We start from the raw sequence: 15,675 nt of genomic DNA, 5'->3' as shown, positions 1-15,675 counted from the left end.
CACAACACTGCCTGAGAAGTCTAAAGAGTGCACATTGTCATCTCTATCATAAACAGGCAATACAGAAAACTTAGGAGCGTAAAGATGCCCCTTTCAAGCAGCTCCACATCCTCCACAAAGAGCATCCGCAGAGCAGCATCCGAGCTGGAGAGGTCGGATTCCATCACGGTAAGAAGTGGTTACATGGCAATTTTATAGAGCCCGGGTTAGTTTTATTCAAATACCTGTGTCCATCTGTTGTTTGGGCTTCCACAGTTGTCAAAAATTGGAACACTAAATATGCAAAAATGTGCGAGGAGAAGGCGACCCATTCATTACGCAGCGGCCATACCATGCGCACGTGGAACATCCGTTTAAGTCCTAAAATGTGTGCTATGATAGTTGTTTTAGGGTTTACCTTAATAGCATTTGTAAAGCTTTCCCTTCAAATGCCCAAAGAGACATCCAAAAAGTAAGAAAAGCCCAACAGTTGCCTGTTGTGTCAGTGTGCTCCGCCGGTGAGTTAAACCGGAAAATGCATGACTGTTATTTTTCTTTTTGAAACAGTCTCCAAGATTCGTCGGTAGACGCCAGAGCTTGATCGAGGACGCGCGAAAGGAGCGAGAAGCCGCCGCTGCGGCGGCAGAGGCTGCTGAGGCCAGGGACCACATAGTATTTGAGGAGGAAGATGGAAAAGCGCTTCTTAACATCTTCTTCACGCTGAGGAGCTCGAAGACGCCCGCGCTGTCCCGGACACTCAAGGTTTTCGAGGTAACATGAAGAGATCGAAAGGATTTTCATGAGAGACTCGAGGATTAGGGGGTGTAAAAATATACTTTTGTCTTTAAAAAAAAATATTGGCGCTGTAAATGGTGGAACTAGAAATAGAAACAATCAAGTCTTCAAGAAATGTTGGTAGGTTTAAATTTGATCGGGGGCATTTTCCATACAGTATGGCATTTTTTAAACCCTGATTTTCTCAAAACGTTTCTATTTTCTAAATTCTTATTTGAAAGGGATTCTGTAATTCTTTGTTAGCCATTAATAACTTTCTTTTTCACTAATTTAAAAGTGACCAAAGGAGCATGAAAAATGTGTTAAGATTAAACCTCGTTAAGTAAAACAAGAGAACTGTATTTACTTCTGTTGTTCATGCATATTCTCCTCTTTCATTTAGCCAGAAAACTATAAATTTCTCTTTTTTAATTTATTTCAGAATCTTAAAAGCTAATGTTTGTTTCACACACATTAGTTTGTATCCAGAATATTGCTTTGAATCTTTTATGACTTTGCTTTTGTGACATTTATGACATTCATCACAGCTTAAAAATAATCTTTTGTGTGATGTGTTTACTGTATTACAGACATTTGAAGCTAAAATTCACCACTTGGAGACGCGACCATGCCGGAAACTGAAGGAAATCCTCGAGGGCCTGGAGTACTTTGTTCGCTGTGAGGTGCACCTCTCAGACGTCAGTACTCTGGTCAGCTCCCTGAAGAGGAACGCAGAGGACGTCAAAACCACCAAAGAAGTCAAATGTGACAGCTTTTACTATGTTTCTAAAACAAATTTCTTCAAAAATTACATTAACTTTGGTGAAAAAGGTTTGGAAACAGTACAATTAAATTATTTATTTTTTATTGCTTCCTGTTCCAGTTCACTGGTTCCCAAAGAAAATTGCAGATTTGGACAGATGTCATCATCTGGTCACAAAATTTGATCCAGACTTAGATCAAGACCATCCTGTAAGTAATGCCCTTGCCTGTAGCATGGAAGAGGAATAATTCTAATTACTAAGCTGCTTATGTTGTTGGACCAGTATGTCATGATTCAGAAAATGTGATCAGTCTTGATATATTTGATTTTAACAGGGGTACAGAGACCCGGACTACAGACAGAGGAGGAAGATGATTGGCGACATTGCTTTTGGTTACAAACAGTGAGATACAGTCTTTAGTCTGAACAGTATACAGCAGTCAGCCATAAAAAAATAAATACACAACTAAAATTTTACTGTTCCTGACAAATGTTTATCTGTTTATCCTCAGTGGGCTGTCGATACCCAGAGTAGAATACACAGAGGAGGAGATTGGCACATGGTAAGAAGTGCTGCATGCTTATTAAAGCTTGAAGCAACAGAGTTTAAACCAAATATAAATGTTTGCATTTATTCAAATAATCTGGTGTTTTAGTGTCAGGAAACAGTTGACCCTCTCATCTTCAGAGTCGGTTTAATCTTGTTTCTGAAACAAATGTGGCTTATCTCTCATGCGTATTTTGGCCAATTACAGATGAAAGGCTCTCTCAGAGCAGCAAAGATGTGATGGTGTCAGGAGCATTAGTGGTCTGGAAACAAATGATTTTACAGATTTTACAAGAACAGCTGATAAATCAAAAGGTTTTCCTCTCAGTTGGACAGTTTGAGACATAAAAAGCCATTTTAGTTTCAGTAACTTACCGAGGTGAGAGGGAAATATCATTTGTGAATGTATTTGCAATAGGAAGGATGGCTGCTCTTTCTATAATCACGGCATATATGATAATAAATTAAAAGTAGACAGGGGTTTGGAGAATATTAATAGAGGATATTGAAATGTCAAATCCTGTTTTCTGACTCCTTTGTTGGTATAGACAGTATTTCTGACTGTTCGCATGTTCCCAATCAGGCGAGAAGTCTATTCGACCTTAAGGGACTTGTACAATACCCATGCCTGCAATGAACACCTTGAGGCCTTTTGTCTGCTTGAGAGACATTGTGGGTACAGTCCAGACAACATTCCCCAGTTGGAAGATGTGTCACGCTTCCTCAAAGGTAACGTCTGCATGTGAAGCAATGAAAGGAATGATACCTAAACACAGACAGTCCGACCATTGCGGTTAGATTCTTTCTTCCTCTTGAACTCACCCAGAGCGCACAGGGTTTCAGCTGCGTCCGGTGGCGGGTCTGCTTTCAGCTAGAGACTTTCTGGCCAGTCTGGCATTCCGTGTGTTCCAGTGCACCCAGTACATCCGACACGCCTCCTCCCCTATGCACTCCCCAGAACCGTAAGTCACCCCGTGACTCCTCTGGCTTTGTTTCTTAAAGTGGATTCTGAACATACAAAACCATGTGGTTGCAGAACTTGTCCAAAAATCTTGCGTATTTATTAATTTGGCATAACTTTTTTCCCCAGTCTGTCTCTCAGCTCGGTTCAGGGAAACTTCATGCTGGTTTTTGTAAAATATGTTTTAAGGTGTATTTATTATGGTTACAGCTGAATTAGATTTTACTTTCAGAGACTGTGTCCATGAACTTCTGGGTCACGTCCCCATGCTGGCTGATCGCACTTTTGCCCAGTTTTCACAGGTCAGAGTCACACATCCTTCCAGTCTAACAGATTATTATTTCCCATGCTGTGCTGTTTTGTTTTGGTAAAAAAAAAAAAATTGTGACCATAATTTTTAACTGACTTTTTTGCAGAATCTTGGTCTGGCATCTCTGGGAGCATCAGATGAAGACATTGAGAAACTGTCCACGGTAAAACTCCAGTCCTAATACCAACACATGGGGAATCTACGAAATCTAATGAGCAGAAGTGAGGAGGCGAAGATTGTGTTGGACCTTTTAGAAAGCAAGATCTGCGCCAGGGTTATTAGTAGTGGTGTAGAGAAATTATAACAGGCTGCAAATCAATGTAATTACACAGTGTGTGACCCCCACCCTTCTTTCCATAACTGTTTTTTCCAAGGTTCCTGATCTAAATTGCCACACATAAATAATGAAATGGTTATCCATTCCAATTCTCCCTTTTTCAATCACCCCACTGTGTGTTTCTTCCATCAGCTCTACTGGTTCACAGTTGAGTATGGCCTATGTAAGCAAAATGGTGAGATAAAGGCTTATGGGGCTGGACTGCTTTCCTCTTATGGAGAACTTGTGGTACGTTCCAGCATTTTATTTTCTTTAAATCAAGAACAGCCAACCGAGTCCTCATCTAATTTTCTTTTTTCAACTTCCTTCTAGCACTCTCTGTCTGATGAACCAGAGACACGGGAGTTTGATCCAGACTCTGCAGCAGTACAGCCCTATCAAGACCAGACCTACCAGCCTGTTTACTTTGTATCTGAGAGTTTTACTGATGCCAAGGAGAAATTCAGGTATTTTATCTTTATTAAACCAGACAAACACACCAAGAAATATACAGCAAGAGAAAAAGGAAGCAAGAGAGAGAGAGAGAGAGAGAGAGAGAGAGAGAGAGAGAGAAAGAGGTTATGCAAGGACAAGGTCAGAGAACAGCCGGCCAAGCCCTGAGGCCACAAACCTTTGTAGGTCAGCCATAGCAGCTAGAATACAGCTGTTACCAATGTAGTCTGTCTTACCAAGGCAAAATGTTGGAGTTTTAGTTGGCAAACACATCAGATGTTGCTCTGCAAAACAAGTAGCTTTAGTGAGTGTTTTGACAGTCTTCAGTCTCCAGTGAAATATGGCACATGACATCCCTGCCACTCTGAATGAGAAAACAATCATTTTGGGGGTGTTTGGTAAAGCATAGTTAATATGACAGGTTATAGAGTGTATTATGAGTGCTACTATATACGAGTGTGTTTTTATGCATGCACCACAGGCCAAAAAAGCAACTGTTTTTGTTCAATTTAAGGAGAGTTTGTTTAGGCTAAATTAATTCTGCAGGTTTTGTTCTCTCTGATCTTCTAACTTCTTGAATTTCTCCCACAGGAGGTATGTAGCTGGGATCAAACGCCCCTTCTCTGTCAGGTTTGATCCATACACCTGCAGTGTCGAAGTCCTGGACAATCCCCTGAAAATCCAAGGGGGTCTGGAATGTGTGAAGGATGAGCTCAAGGCCCTGACAGACGCCCTCAGCGTTTTGTCATGATGAAGCCCCGGTCTCAGTAATCATCCTGCTATTGTTTGCTTCCTCTTTGCAGAGCTCTGCCATGTCCAACATGTGACAGACCAATGTGTTCATCTTTGTGTGCTGTACCTCCAGTTTGACACTGAGTTGTTGCTTGTTCTAGCTGCCTGGTTGGCCAGCAAGGTTGTAACCCTAAAAACTTTAAAATGCAGCCCCAGCAAAGTCTCCAAAGATGTAAAATGCTTTGCTGGGAGTGGATGCATTCATGATATGATTTGGTTTTACTTGACTTGGTTGTTTATGCCTTTAAAGCAAAACTGTATTGAAAAATGTGTGAACATTAGAGCCAAAACTAAATGGAAATGTGATTATGAATGTATTAAAAAAGACACCTAATTGACTATATTATAATCAAAGAAACATACCTGTATAGTGCAGATTGAAGTGTATATTTTAATAGTTTATTTTAACAAAAACAAAAAATCCATAACAACTTATTAAAAGCTTTATTTTATGCACATGTGAATTGAATATTTGAGTAGTTATTTGCAGATTAATTTGGTTTTAAGTTATTTAGGTATTGCTGTGTATGTGATGCTGTTTTGTCTCTTAATGTAAATGCATAATAAAAGAAGAATACAAATTATATATATATATATATATATATATATATATATATATATATATATATATATATATATATATATATATCCATGTGATAAACAGTTGAAAAAATGCATCAAGTAATAAATAAATAATTGCAAACAAAACGTGTATTTGAAATTGTTAATGACCACAGTTAGTTTTGCAAATGAAATGGAAATATGTTATCCAATATTTCACTTGTCATTTAATCCATTCTAAGTTGGCCACAAGAGGGAGCTGTTCTCTAGATAGATAGATAGATGATAGATAGATAGATAGATAGATAGATAGATAGATAGATAGATAGATAGATAGATAGATAGATAGATAGATAGATGAAAGATAGATAGATAGATAGATAGATAGATAGATAGATAGATAGATAGATAGATAGATAGATAGATGAAAGATAGATAGATAGATAGATGATAGATAGATAGATGATAGATAGATAGATAGATAGATAGATAGATAGATAGATAGATAGATAGATAGATAGATAGAATCCCTTTTCATACAAGGTGTTTAGTGTGTAATTGTCCCTGCATTGTAATTGTGGTGGTGCGCGGAGGATGTGTGAGAGTTTGTGTGAGTGTGTGTGTGTGTGTGTGTGCGGGGGGGGGGGGGGGGGGGGGGGGGGTCTCAGTTAGGGTCTTGAGCTCATCCTTTACAAATTCCAGACCCCCTACTCACTGCTGGTCCAGCGAGGAGGTTCTGGACCAGCAGTTCAGTATTAAGTGCCTGCTTAAAAGCTGCAAGACAAACAAACGGAAGTTCGCTAATCGGGCCAGTAGGTGTCAGCCTGAGTCTGAAGACACGTTCACATTTTTACCTTCTGCTGAAGACACGCTTACATAAAAGAACCTTCATACTGCTTTGAACAGAAAAAAGTGAATGTGCTTTCTTATGCATGTAGTAGGTTTTTCTCAAGTATTTCTATATGCATGAACATCTAAGACCTGGATGCCCGTTTTATTGCTGTACTCAATGAATCAATACCTTTATAACGAGGGAGTTAGTCTTTTTTAAAAAGTATTTATTAATTTAAGTCTTTAACACTTGCATCTATCCTGGCAGTTAATATTATCCTGTGGTGCTACATTTTGTGAATTAAGACTTTTAAATAGTGGGGCTGCTTTTGCCTCCAAGAGTCTGTCCACTGCTGCGTCCTCCTTCTCTGCTTCAACATCAGGTTTTGCGCCAACCCGCTGGGGAAACCAAAGTTAGTTTCCACTCCACTGTCAGACACCTTTGACCTCAGCGACAACATCTACACCTGAGTCAGAGGACAGCCGCAGACCTTGGCCGAACTGATTTTACTGGATGCTAATCTTAATTACAGCAGGGCGGAGACATTGACATTTTTCTTGGAGACGAAGGCATTACAGTTATTCTTGTTCAGTCTGCGCCCTGTGTGTAAACACTCTGATTGTAGGTTACAGTGCGTAAACGTGGAAAATGCCAATGGAAACGTTCCATATTTTGTGACTCTAAGCCTCTCCCTCTCGTTGTCATCTTGCCGTTTCTTCCTTTAAGCACTTTTCCATAAAACATCTCATGCCTTTTTTTTTTTTTTTTTTTTTTTTAGCTGTAAAGAGGAGGAGCGAGGGGTGGGTGAGTGTAAGGGGCGTGTTTTAGTATAAAATACTTCTCGCTGAGAAGTTTTGTCTGTCGCCTGGTCTTTGGGACAGCCTCTCACACATCACATCTATAGCCTCACTAACAGGGAAACTAACTCACCTGCAATCTCTCCAACCAAATAACTCCCACCACGTTGACTACTGCCATCTGACATGGAAACCCAGCAAAGACACGGACACCACTCACTTTGCCACACCTGCCAGAGAACAGAGAGCAGCAGAATAAAGGTAACAACAGAGGCTAATTGATTTCCTTTCTTTTTTCTTTTGCTTTCTTAATTACCTGGCTGCGTCAGTGCGCGTAATGAAACTCAGGGCTGTCAGGACGGTAGCGATGTTTCACCGGCTATTTTCAAAGCGATAAAACAGTTTTGGGATTAGTAGATGCTTGCTTGCATCAGTTTTGTACAGTTTGAACAGCCGGGCATCTCTTAATGTGCATGCAGCTCAGAAAGTTGAGAACGCATAAACTGCTAACAGCGTTTTGCGCTCTGAGACTACGACGCATTGGCGTTATAACATAAGTAAAGAACTCTAGAGGAATCTTTCATCTTCGGTCTGGATGATGCGCTATTGGATGGACATGGGGCAAAACAGCTGGTCTTCTTGCCGGTAGGTAGGGGGCGGTAAGTCTGAGGGTCATTGAGCTCACTTCGGGGTGAGCAAGGGGAAAATAAATGCTGAGTCTGGCTTTTCGGCAAGTTAACTATCGAGCTGCCGGTCTTGCAACTTTCCAAAGTGTTGTGTAAGAGTGAGAGGGGCAGATACTGGCGACTTTTTCCTTCAGAATAAGCACTTCTCCCAGGTGTCACACGCATGACAGCAGCTGATAAAAATCTGGGAAGGGGGGAGGGGGGATGTGCTTATTTGATATGATTTGACTCGCGTAAAAGACCTCAGTGAACAGAACGTTTTTGACACTGGACGTACGTGCTGCTCATGCATGAGAAAAAATGTGGACTTTAATTTCTTACTTTACTAAGCAAAGATCTTTCTGTCATTCCAGCTCTCTGTAAACGATCTTATTCTGCAATGTGTGTTCTTGCCTGCAGGTCAAGAAGATGTCTTCGACCAGTCGCGCGCTGCTGTTCGCCCTGGCTCTCACGCTCTACGTTGTTGAAATGGCCTCGGCAGAGACTTTGTGTGGGGGAGAACTGGTGGATGCGCTGCAGTTCGTTTGTGAAGACAGAGGCTTCTATTTCAGTAGGTTTCAGAGCAATAACAAGTTTTCACAAAGAGCCGCATAAATGATGATTCGCCTTTTGTTTCCCCTCCTCTTCAATCCCTCTGTTGTTCATTCGCACACATCTGTTTGGATAGCTGAGACTGTCTGTGGCTGTGTGGTATGCGTGTTTGCTATTTTTCTTTCTCACGCACTGACGCCCATACACGCGCGTGCGCGCACACAGTTAGAATCGAGTGAGTGAGCGAGAGAGAGAAAACGAGAGAGGGAGATTATAGCCAGCTGTGAGTCTCAAGACCTCGTCCAGGCTGCTCTGCTGAGTCTGCTTACAGCCCATACTTCTCATTGCATATGAAAGGCCAGCGAGTTGCGAAGACACACACGACTTGGTGACACAATGGGCCACTTGTTTACCAGTAAAGTAATAGCACCCCAAGAGGCATACCAGTCACCTCAGCACCAGTGTTCCCAGGCCAGGAGACCACACTGATGAGTTGGATAGGTGGGGGGTGAGGGGTGATTTTGATGTCAGGCTGAGAGGAAAGATCATTAACATTAAGTCTGATCATTGCCTGCATTGTGGTGATGATGGAGTAGCTGTAAAGCTTTACTTGAAAGCATTGTTTTTAATCCTCAACTGGATAAGCTTCTGTTTGCTCAGTCTGCAGTGTTTGTGACATAAACGACTTCTCCTGATTGGTGTGATTTTGTTTCAAAAGTTACTTTCTGCATCCCATCCTCTGCTTGTTGCCTTTGATGGACAAGCAGTTTCTTTGTGTTCCGCTTGCCACCGAAGCTTTTCACCAGTCAGAAGGATCGTTATCCATTTTGGGCCATCAGAGATGAGCTCTTTCTCCGCCTTTTCTCTTCCTCCTCCCCCCAATCACTCGCTCTCGCTCTCTCATGTTCCTCGTCCTGCAGTCAAATCTAGCCATCCCTCCCATGAGATTTCTCCAAAGTTATGTGGGTCGCAAGGCTTCAAATAAGGCCTTTATTGATCATGTATTATGTTACCCTGTGCAACATGCTAACCATCCACCCCCTCACTTTATTTGTCTTCACCTTTCTCTCATGTCTTTACTCTCTTCCTGTTTTGTTTTGGATTCCTCCTGCCAGTAAAGACCCATTGATTCCTTTCGCTTGTTTTTCCCACCTCTCTGTCCTTCCTCTCCTCTCTCTACTAACTTGACAAAGCTCAAGGTCACAGAAGAGTTGTCATTTTATGTATTTATTACTCCAAGTTGTTACAGAGAGCTTTTTTGCTCCTGTTACTCTTCTTTGGTGCTCAGAGCACAGGGTGTTTACTTGTGTATTCACTCATTTAAGGACTTCCAGATATCCCTAATCAGATTATCCCCTACAAACAAAAAGATTTGTTGCAATTGGTCATAGATTTCCTTTTATCCTCTTTTCTCCAAGGGCTGCCATGATTGTTGGAGTAATCCTGCAAAAACAACCTAGATTCATTACTGATGCCAGTGTTGTGTTTTCAGCCCTTAACCTGACCCTCCTTATCTTCAACTGTTGCTGTGTTTCTCTTCAGGTAGGCCAACCAGCAGGGGTTACAGAGGGCGCAGCCAGAACCGTGGGATCGTAGAGGAGTGTTGTTTCCGTAGCTGTGACCTCAACCTGCTGGAGCAGTACTGTGCCAAACCCGCCAAGTCTGAAAGGGACGTGTCAGCCACCTCTCTACAGGTCCTACCAGTGATGCCCGCACTAAAACAGGTGCGTCTAAGCAGCAGCAACAACAACAACATACCAGTATGGGAAAAGGTTGAAATCCCAATTTCTGTTTGTCCTCCTCCTTTTTTGTCTCCATTCACCTTACCCTTATGTCACAGACACTGAGTACAGACTGAAATCCACACAGACAGGTTTATCTTGTTAAAGGGTCAATGCTAAGCAATTACCTTCCATGCAAAGTGCTGACCATCACGGAAAACATCAAGGCAGTTGCAGCACACTTTATTCAGGAAATGACAGTCATGGTCACAGACTGAGGTGTGTGTGTGTGTAAGAGAGAGATGGTGAAGACTGCTGAACCACAATAAAATAGCATGTTTTTATTGTCTGATTGTTAGTTATGGAACAACAAGTCTTGCTATCAAGAAAATAACTGGTCAGAAACACCTGTCCTAGCCAGTAGAGCTTCACTGAAATATACTATAAACAAGCAGAGAATAGTCCAAGCATTTCAGATCTTTTCACTGCAGTCACAAGGCTGAACTCTGGCTACTTTCCAGACCTTAAAATCCCTTAAAATGTTCTTTAGACAAGACTTGGAAATTTGTTCAGAAAGCTTTTGCTTTGACTGTAATTAAAGCAATGTTTAACTAATCATATTTATACAGTATATATGAAAACACACATTTGTTGTAAATGTCAGGAGAAAATAGATAAATCCTATCTTGAAATGCAAAGAAAAGGAAGAAAAACAGGCTTCTAAGGAATTAGTTTGGACATGTCCCTTGTTTGTCTCAGTAGGGAGAGCTGGTGGGTACAACATGCTCTGGGGGCCAGCTGTTCTTAGGCTATTGAGCAGTCCTGGAGTGAATGAAGGGGGATAAACACTGTTCAAGTGGCAGGACCAAAACAAGCCATTCAGATGGAGCACTAGCTACTTATGCATAAACCCTAGCTTCATTGCAATCATTCCCACCTCTTCTCTACCTCTGGTACTCAGCACCACACTTATGTTAGCATAGGTGCTGTGAAATGGCTGTGTTTTTAAAACAGTGTTTTATAAGGTCTGTGGACTTAACACTTTAGCAGACTGTTAGCAGAATGATGACTTGCTTCTCATATGTATATGAGGCTAGTGACCGCCCTTCCCTTTGACAGTATGTTAAAGAGGCTGAACTAAGTACTTGTTGACAGCTTCCCTCAGTCAAGGAAACCAAAACAAAGGCAAGCTGGAGGCAAGGCAAAGCTGTTATGACGTTCAGCACTATAAGAATGACTTTTTGATTTTACTGGCCCAACAATGACTTAATGTTTTCACAAAATAAACAATTCTTTCCTCCATTGTAATGAGCACATGCACAGTATCTTATCACCCCTAATGAACTGACTCCCTGTTTTCCCTTTTTCCTCTGTTTTTGCCTGCACGCCACAATAGGAAGTCCCAAGGAAGCAACATTTGACCGTGAAGTATTCCAAATACGAGGTGTGGGATAGGAACGCGGCTCAGCGGCTCCGAAGGGGCGTCCCTGCCATCCTGAGGGCCAAAAAGTTTCGGAGGCAGGCGGACAAGATTAAAGCCCAGGAGCAGTCAATCTTCCACAGGCCCTTGATCAGCCTTCCCAGCAAACTGCCCCCTGTGTTGCTTACTACGGACAACTTTGTCAACCACAAATGAGCCCGCTGCCAGCCCTTTGCACAGACAAGAGTTTGAGGGTGACAAAAAAGACTAGGGGATTATAGCTTTGTCTCTGACGTCATTTCTGTGGCAGTCCTCTTTGACCTCCCCTGCCCTTTCCGAGCCCACCAGTCCCTCCCCCTGCTCTCGTCCACTACGTCTTGAACCCCTGGCCCCTTTTCTTATGCCCCCCACCTCCCCGACCTCAACCTCATCCACCCACCCACCCTCTTCCAGCACACAAACATGCCTTCACATTCTTCCTGTCTGAACTCTTTCGCTCCCTTCTTTCAGTCACTGATACAAAAGGCACAAACACAAATGTTGAACAAAAAGTTAACAATTCGGCTGAATACAATTCAGGTGGATCCTTAAGCAAAAGAGAAAAGGGAAGGGGGAAAAGAAGATGAAATAGATCTGTGGTTTGCAAGTGTCAAGAGGACACCTAATGGAATGTTTTTGTCCTGGTGGAAGACAACTGAAATGAAGAGCAACTTGCATGAAAGAATCCATTCCACATCATTTTTCCTAAAGGAAAAGACCATCTCTGTTAGTTATTTTTCTTATTAGTTTGCACCTCTACCTATAAAAGGGACTTCCACACTGTAAGGAATTATTTTGCAAAATTAGATTCCTGTTCCAGCACCTTTTTGATGACAAACAAAAAGCAGAAAAGAGTCTGCAAAATTGCACATTGCCACGGATTACGTCAAAGTAAAGAAAAAATGGCACTATTTTTTTATGAACAATGAACGTGTAGCTTAAAAAATGTCATGGTGCTAGCTTTGGGAATGGACTCAAAGAAGAGGTTGAAAAGCACGTTTTTTTTTTTTTTTTTTTTTTTTTTTTTTTTTGGAATGAATATTAAACTTTCCGTTTTAAGGAAAGTGTGACTTTAAAAAAATGGAAAATAAAGGATATGGGGGAGCTCCTGGCAGTGGCACTGTCAAGGGGGAAGAGTCACTGAGGAAAGTATGGGCAGTGTTGGCATCTAGGCTCATGGCAAGTACTGGCGGCTGCTCATTACTAGTTTGCCAGCATAAGCAGCATGGGGGACCTGAGACCTAGTCCCTGTTCCTCCTGTCCCCTGGAGACTGCTGGACACACGGAGCAGTGTGAGGACACATATGGGACACCATGGACCGCCTGGATTTGGACAGTACTATAGTTGTGGGACAGTACTTCCAGTTTGCAATGGCTTTGCAGACTGCTCTGACAGGAAGTAACATGGCATGGACAAAGAACGAGTGGGATAATGATTCTATTTTATTTTGTCTTTTTTTCATATCAATGTTTCAATGAAAAAAAAGAAGAAAACCCTGTCAGTTTCTGGTACCGTGACATTCCTGTTTTACCAAGTTAGATTTTTTTTTTATGGTCATTGTTATGATGTTCTTTTACAGTTTTAATGAAAGGCACAAAAATTTCAATTCAAAGGGAAAAAAACAGCAATAATGTCAACTAACATTTTATTTTTATTTTATATCAGTAGTATTCACATGCTTTTGCCTGAAAACAAATACTTGAAAATACTATATATATATATATATATATATATATATATATATATATATATATATATATATATATATATATATATATATATGTATATATATATAAATGCATATAAAGATATATATAAAGATATATAATTAGTTTCCAGGGACGTTGTGTTATTTTCCTTTAGTCTGAGCTGTATCTTGCGTAATGAGCCGCCAAGCTTTTTTGTTTGTTTGTTGAAATACAAATAAGGGCACTGTATAAAGGCATTATTTATTTTGTTATAAAATATATTTGAAAAATTGGTCCAAATAATATACGTAGCACTGATGCTCAACTGATGGATTTATTTTGTATGATCTCTGTTTTCCAATTGGAGTTGTAAGGCTTTTTGTAGATGCTTTGTACCAAAAATAATGTCTTTTTTTCTTTTCCTTGTTCATTTGCAATAGTTACCATAAATTAATCTTTTAAATGCAGCATAGCCTGGATTACTTAGGCATGTTATGTCACAGAAATAGGCACATACTCTGAAAAGGATGGTCTGCATGGATTTCCAGAAGCCTGTCAGGGTTGTCTGAGAAAAGAAAAGCATCGGGAATGACTTTTTCATTAATGGTAAAAATATCTGTTCAACATTGATTGTACTCAATCCCACTATGTTTCTAAAGCCACTTTAGTAATTATGGCGGAGAAATGATCAGTCCTTCATTAAATCATGTCTTTGTAATTGTGCATGGTGTCCTATGATCTTCTAAGGAGCACCTTATGTGTGCCAGTGCCAGCGGTAGCGTGTGTGTTGGCTTATAAGGCCATTGAAGTTTGCTCAGCTGTAGAGTTTGGGATTCGCTTACACGTGACCCAACCAAATCATCATATTGATGCCCTAATGATGTCACTTATGATGCAAGCAACAATTAAGGGTCAACTACAGGTCATTGTCAAAGAGAGACTATCTATCTTTTTAAAAGACAACGGCTGTGATCATCTATGGCATATGTGTTGGGGTTTGGTTGCATTCACCCCTCACGATCTTCCAGTAATGCATCCATAATGCATTTGATGAAGGGCTATCACGCTGAACCATTTTTGAAGCACTCAGGAAGAAGAAAAAAAAAAAGAATCTGTGCTCTCTGCGGGACAAGTGGAGTTGTTGCTGAGTTAAAGTGATTATCTTGTTGTGGAAGGGCAGCTGAGGCTGTTACCTGTACTTGCCCACAATGATAAAATTCTCTGTGACAAGCCACTCAAGCCCATCTCCGAAACAAGGTCATTCTGTGCCACATAATAGTTTCTCCCTCTGTTGTATCAAGTATCACCCCATGGAATAGACTTAATGGATACTTGCCATATAGTACTGTGGTGAAGAGTCAAGAGAAAACCTTTTATCTGTCTCCATTATCAAGGCTGCGTCTGGTCTCTTAATTATATTCTACTTCAGTTGTGCAACAAAGCAGGCAGTGCAATTATTATTATTATATTATTATTATTATATTTTATATTTTCCTGCTAGGACTGCATTCATTCACTATTGTAATGTTCAAACAGGCTACTCTAGTGTTCTTATTAAATGGCGTGAAAGACAACCACTTCTTTTCGCTGAATATGAAGAGATAACTTGCCGGGCAATGGCAACTTTTTCTGTGTCAGTAGCTCACTCAGCCTGTGTGTATTTTATTGATTTAACCTCTGCACGCTAGAACGTCCGAAATGCACAATTCATGTACTTTCATTTTTAATATCAATAAAAAAAAACATTTTATCAAACGTACAATGTCTAAAAGATTTACTGCTTTGTTCAGTTTTGTTTGCTCATCTTTGATGTGTGCTGGCAGTGTGTTATGCTTGGGGGCCATTTTTAAAATATTTTATATCACTTAAACCTTCTGTATCAAGTCAATGATTTATTACATGGTGAGGCTTCGCAAAGAATCTCCAGCTGCTTTTACTTCTCTCTTTTTTCCCTCAATTTGGCTGCCTGAGCAGTTGTCTGTCTTTCTTCTGCTAAAGGGAGATCAGTACCCGCAGTCTCAGACAGGCTGATCATAACTCCTCAGTCTTTCTCTAAATCTGATCAGTTTGACACACTAATTCTCCATCCTCTATCCTTAACTACTAGAGCAAACTTTGCTTCAGCAGCTTAGTTTAGCAACTGACATGTTTCAAATTATCACATGCCTCCTGAAAATGGAGGCATGCCTCCATTGTTGGATATGGAGGCACACACCCACCCATGAGATGTCTGTTACTAGGCAGATTTACAGCGTCTGTCTTCCCAGAATGGAACAGTTTGGGGCACTGAGGTTATCTTGGTTCAACAGAGTTTACTGGAGCCATCTGAAATGCTTTAGGTTGGCATCAAAGAGTTTAAACTTTACAACCAGAAGTGCAAAAATCTCTTTTTCTCTGGCTTTAATGCAACGTTTTGTCTTACAGTGATGAGATGCACATGTGTTGCCTCTGGCATAATGGAGAGCCTGGTAGGCTGTTGTTGTAGAGGAGCTCATGTTCTGTGT

At 40.8% G+C, this 15,675-nt stretch overlaps 2 protein-coding genes across 2 annotated transcripts; both read left to right on the top strand.

The window, feature by feature from the left end:
- th (tyrosine hydroxylase) lies at window positions 1-5,478 on the top strand. The gene is made up of 13 exons (XM_041998259.1): window positions 1-168; window positions 547-750; window positions 1,344-1,518; window positions 1,637-1,725; window positions 1,852-1,919; window positions 2,029-2,079; window positions 2,647-2,792; window positions 2,890-3,025; window positions 3,257-3,326; window positions 3,441-3,497; window positions 3,804-3,899; window positions 3,984-4,117; window positions 4,695-5,478. Exons 1-13 carry the CDS (start codon window positions 85-87, stop codon window positions 4,852-4,854), a joined length of 1,470 nt encoding a protein of 489 aa, XP_041854193.1. The 5' UTR covers window positions 1-84; the 3' UTR covers window positions 4,855-5,478.
- A 1,659-nt stretch (window positions 5,479-7,137) lies between these two features.
- igf2b (insulin-like growth factor 2b) lies at window positions 7,138-14,329 on the top strand. The gene is made up of 4 exons (XM_041996621.1): window positions 7,138-7,346; window positions 8,171-8,321; window positions 9,845-10,026; window positions 11,420-14,329. The coding sequence occupies exons 1-4, from the start codon at window positions 7,272-7,274 to the stop codon at window positions 11,657-11,659; spliced, it is 648 nt and encodes a 215-aa protein (XP_041852555.1). The 5' UTR covers window positions 7,138-7,271; the 3' UTR covers window positions 11,660-14,329.
- The last annotated feature ends 1,346 nt before the right edge of the window (window positions 14,330-15,675 follow it).

This window comes from Melanotaenia boesemani, chromosome 10 (assembly GCF_017639745.1).
Source record: "Melanotaenia boesemani isolate fMelBoe1 chromosome 10, fMelBoe1.pri, whole genome shotgun sequence".
NCBI lineage: Eukaryota > Metazoa > Chordata > Actinopteri > Atheriniformes > Melanotaeniidae > Melanotaenia > Melanotaenia boesemani.
The sequence above is the reverse complement of the archived record's forward strand: the minus strand, read 5'-3'. Positions and strand labels throughout refer to the sequence as shown.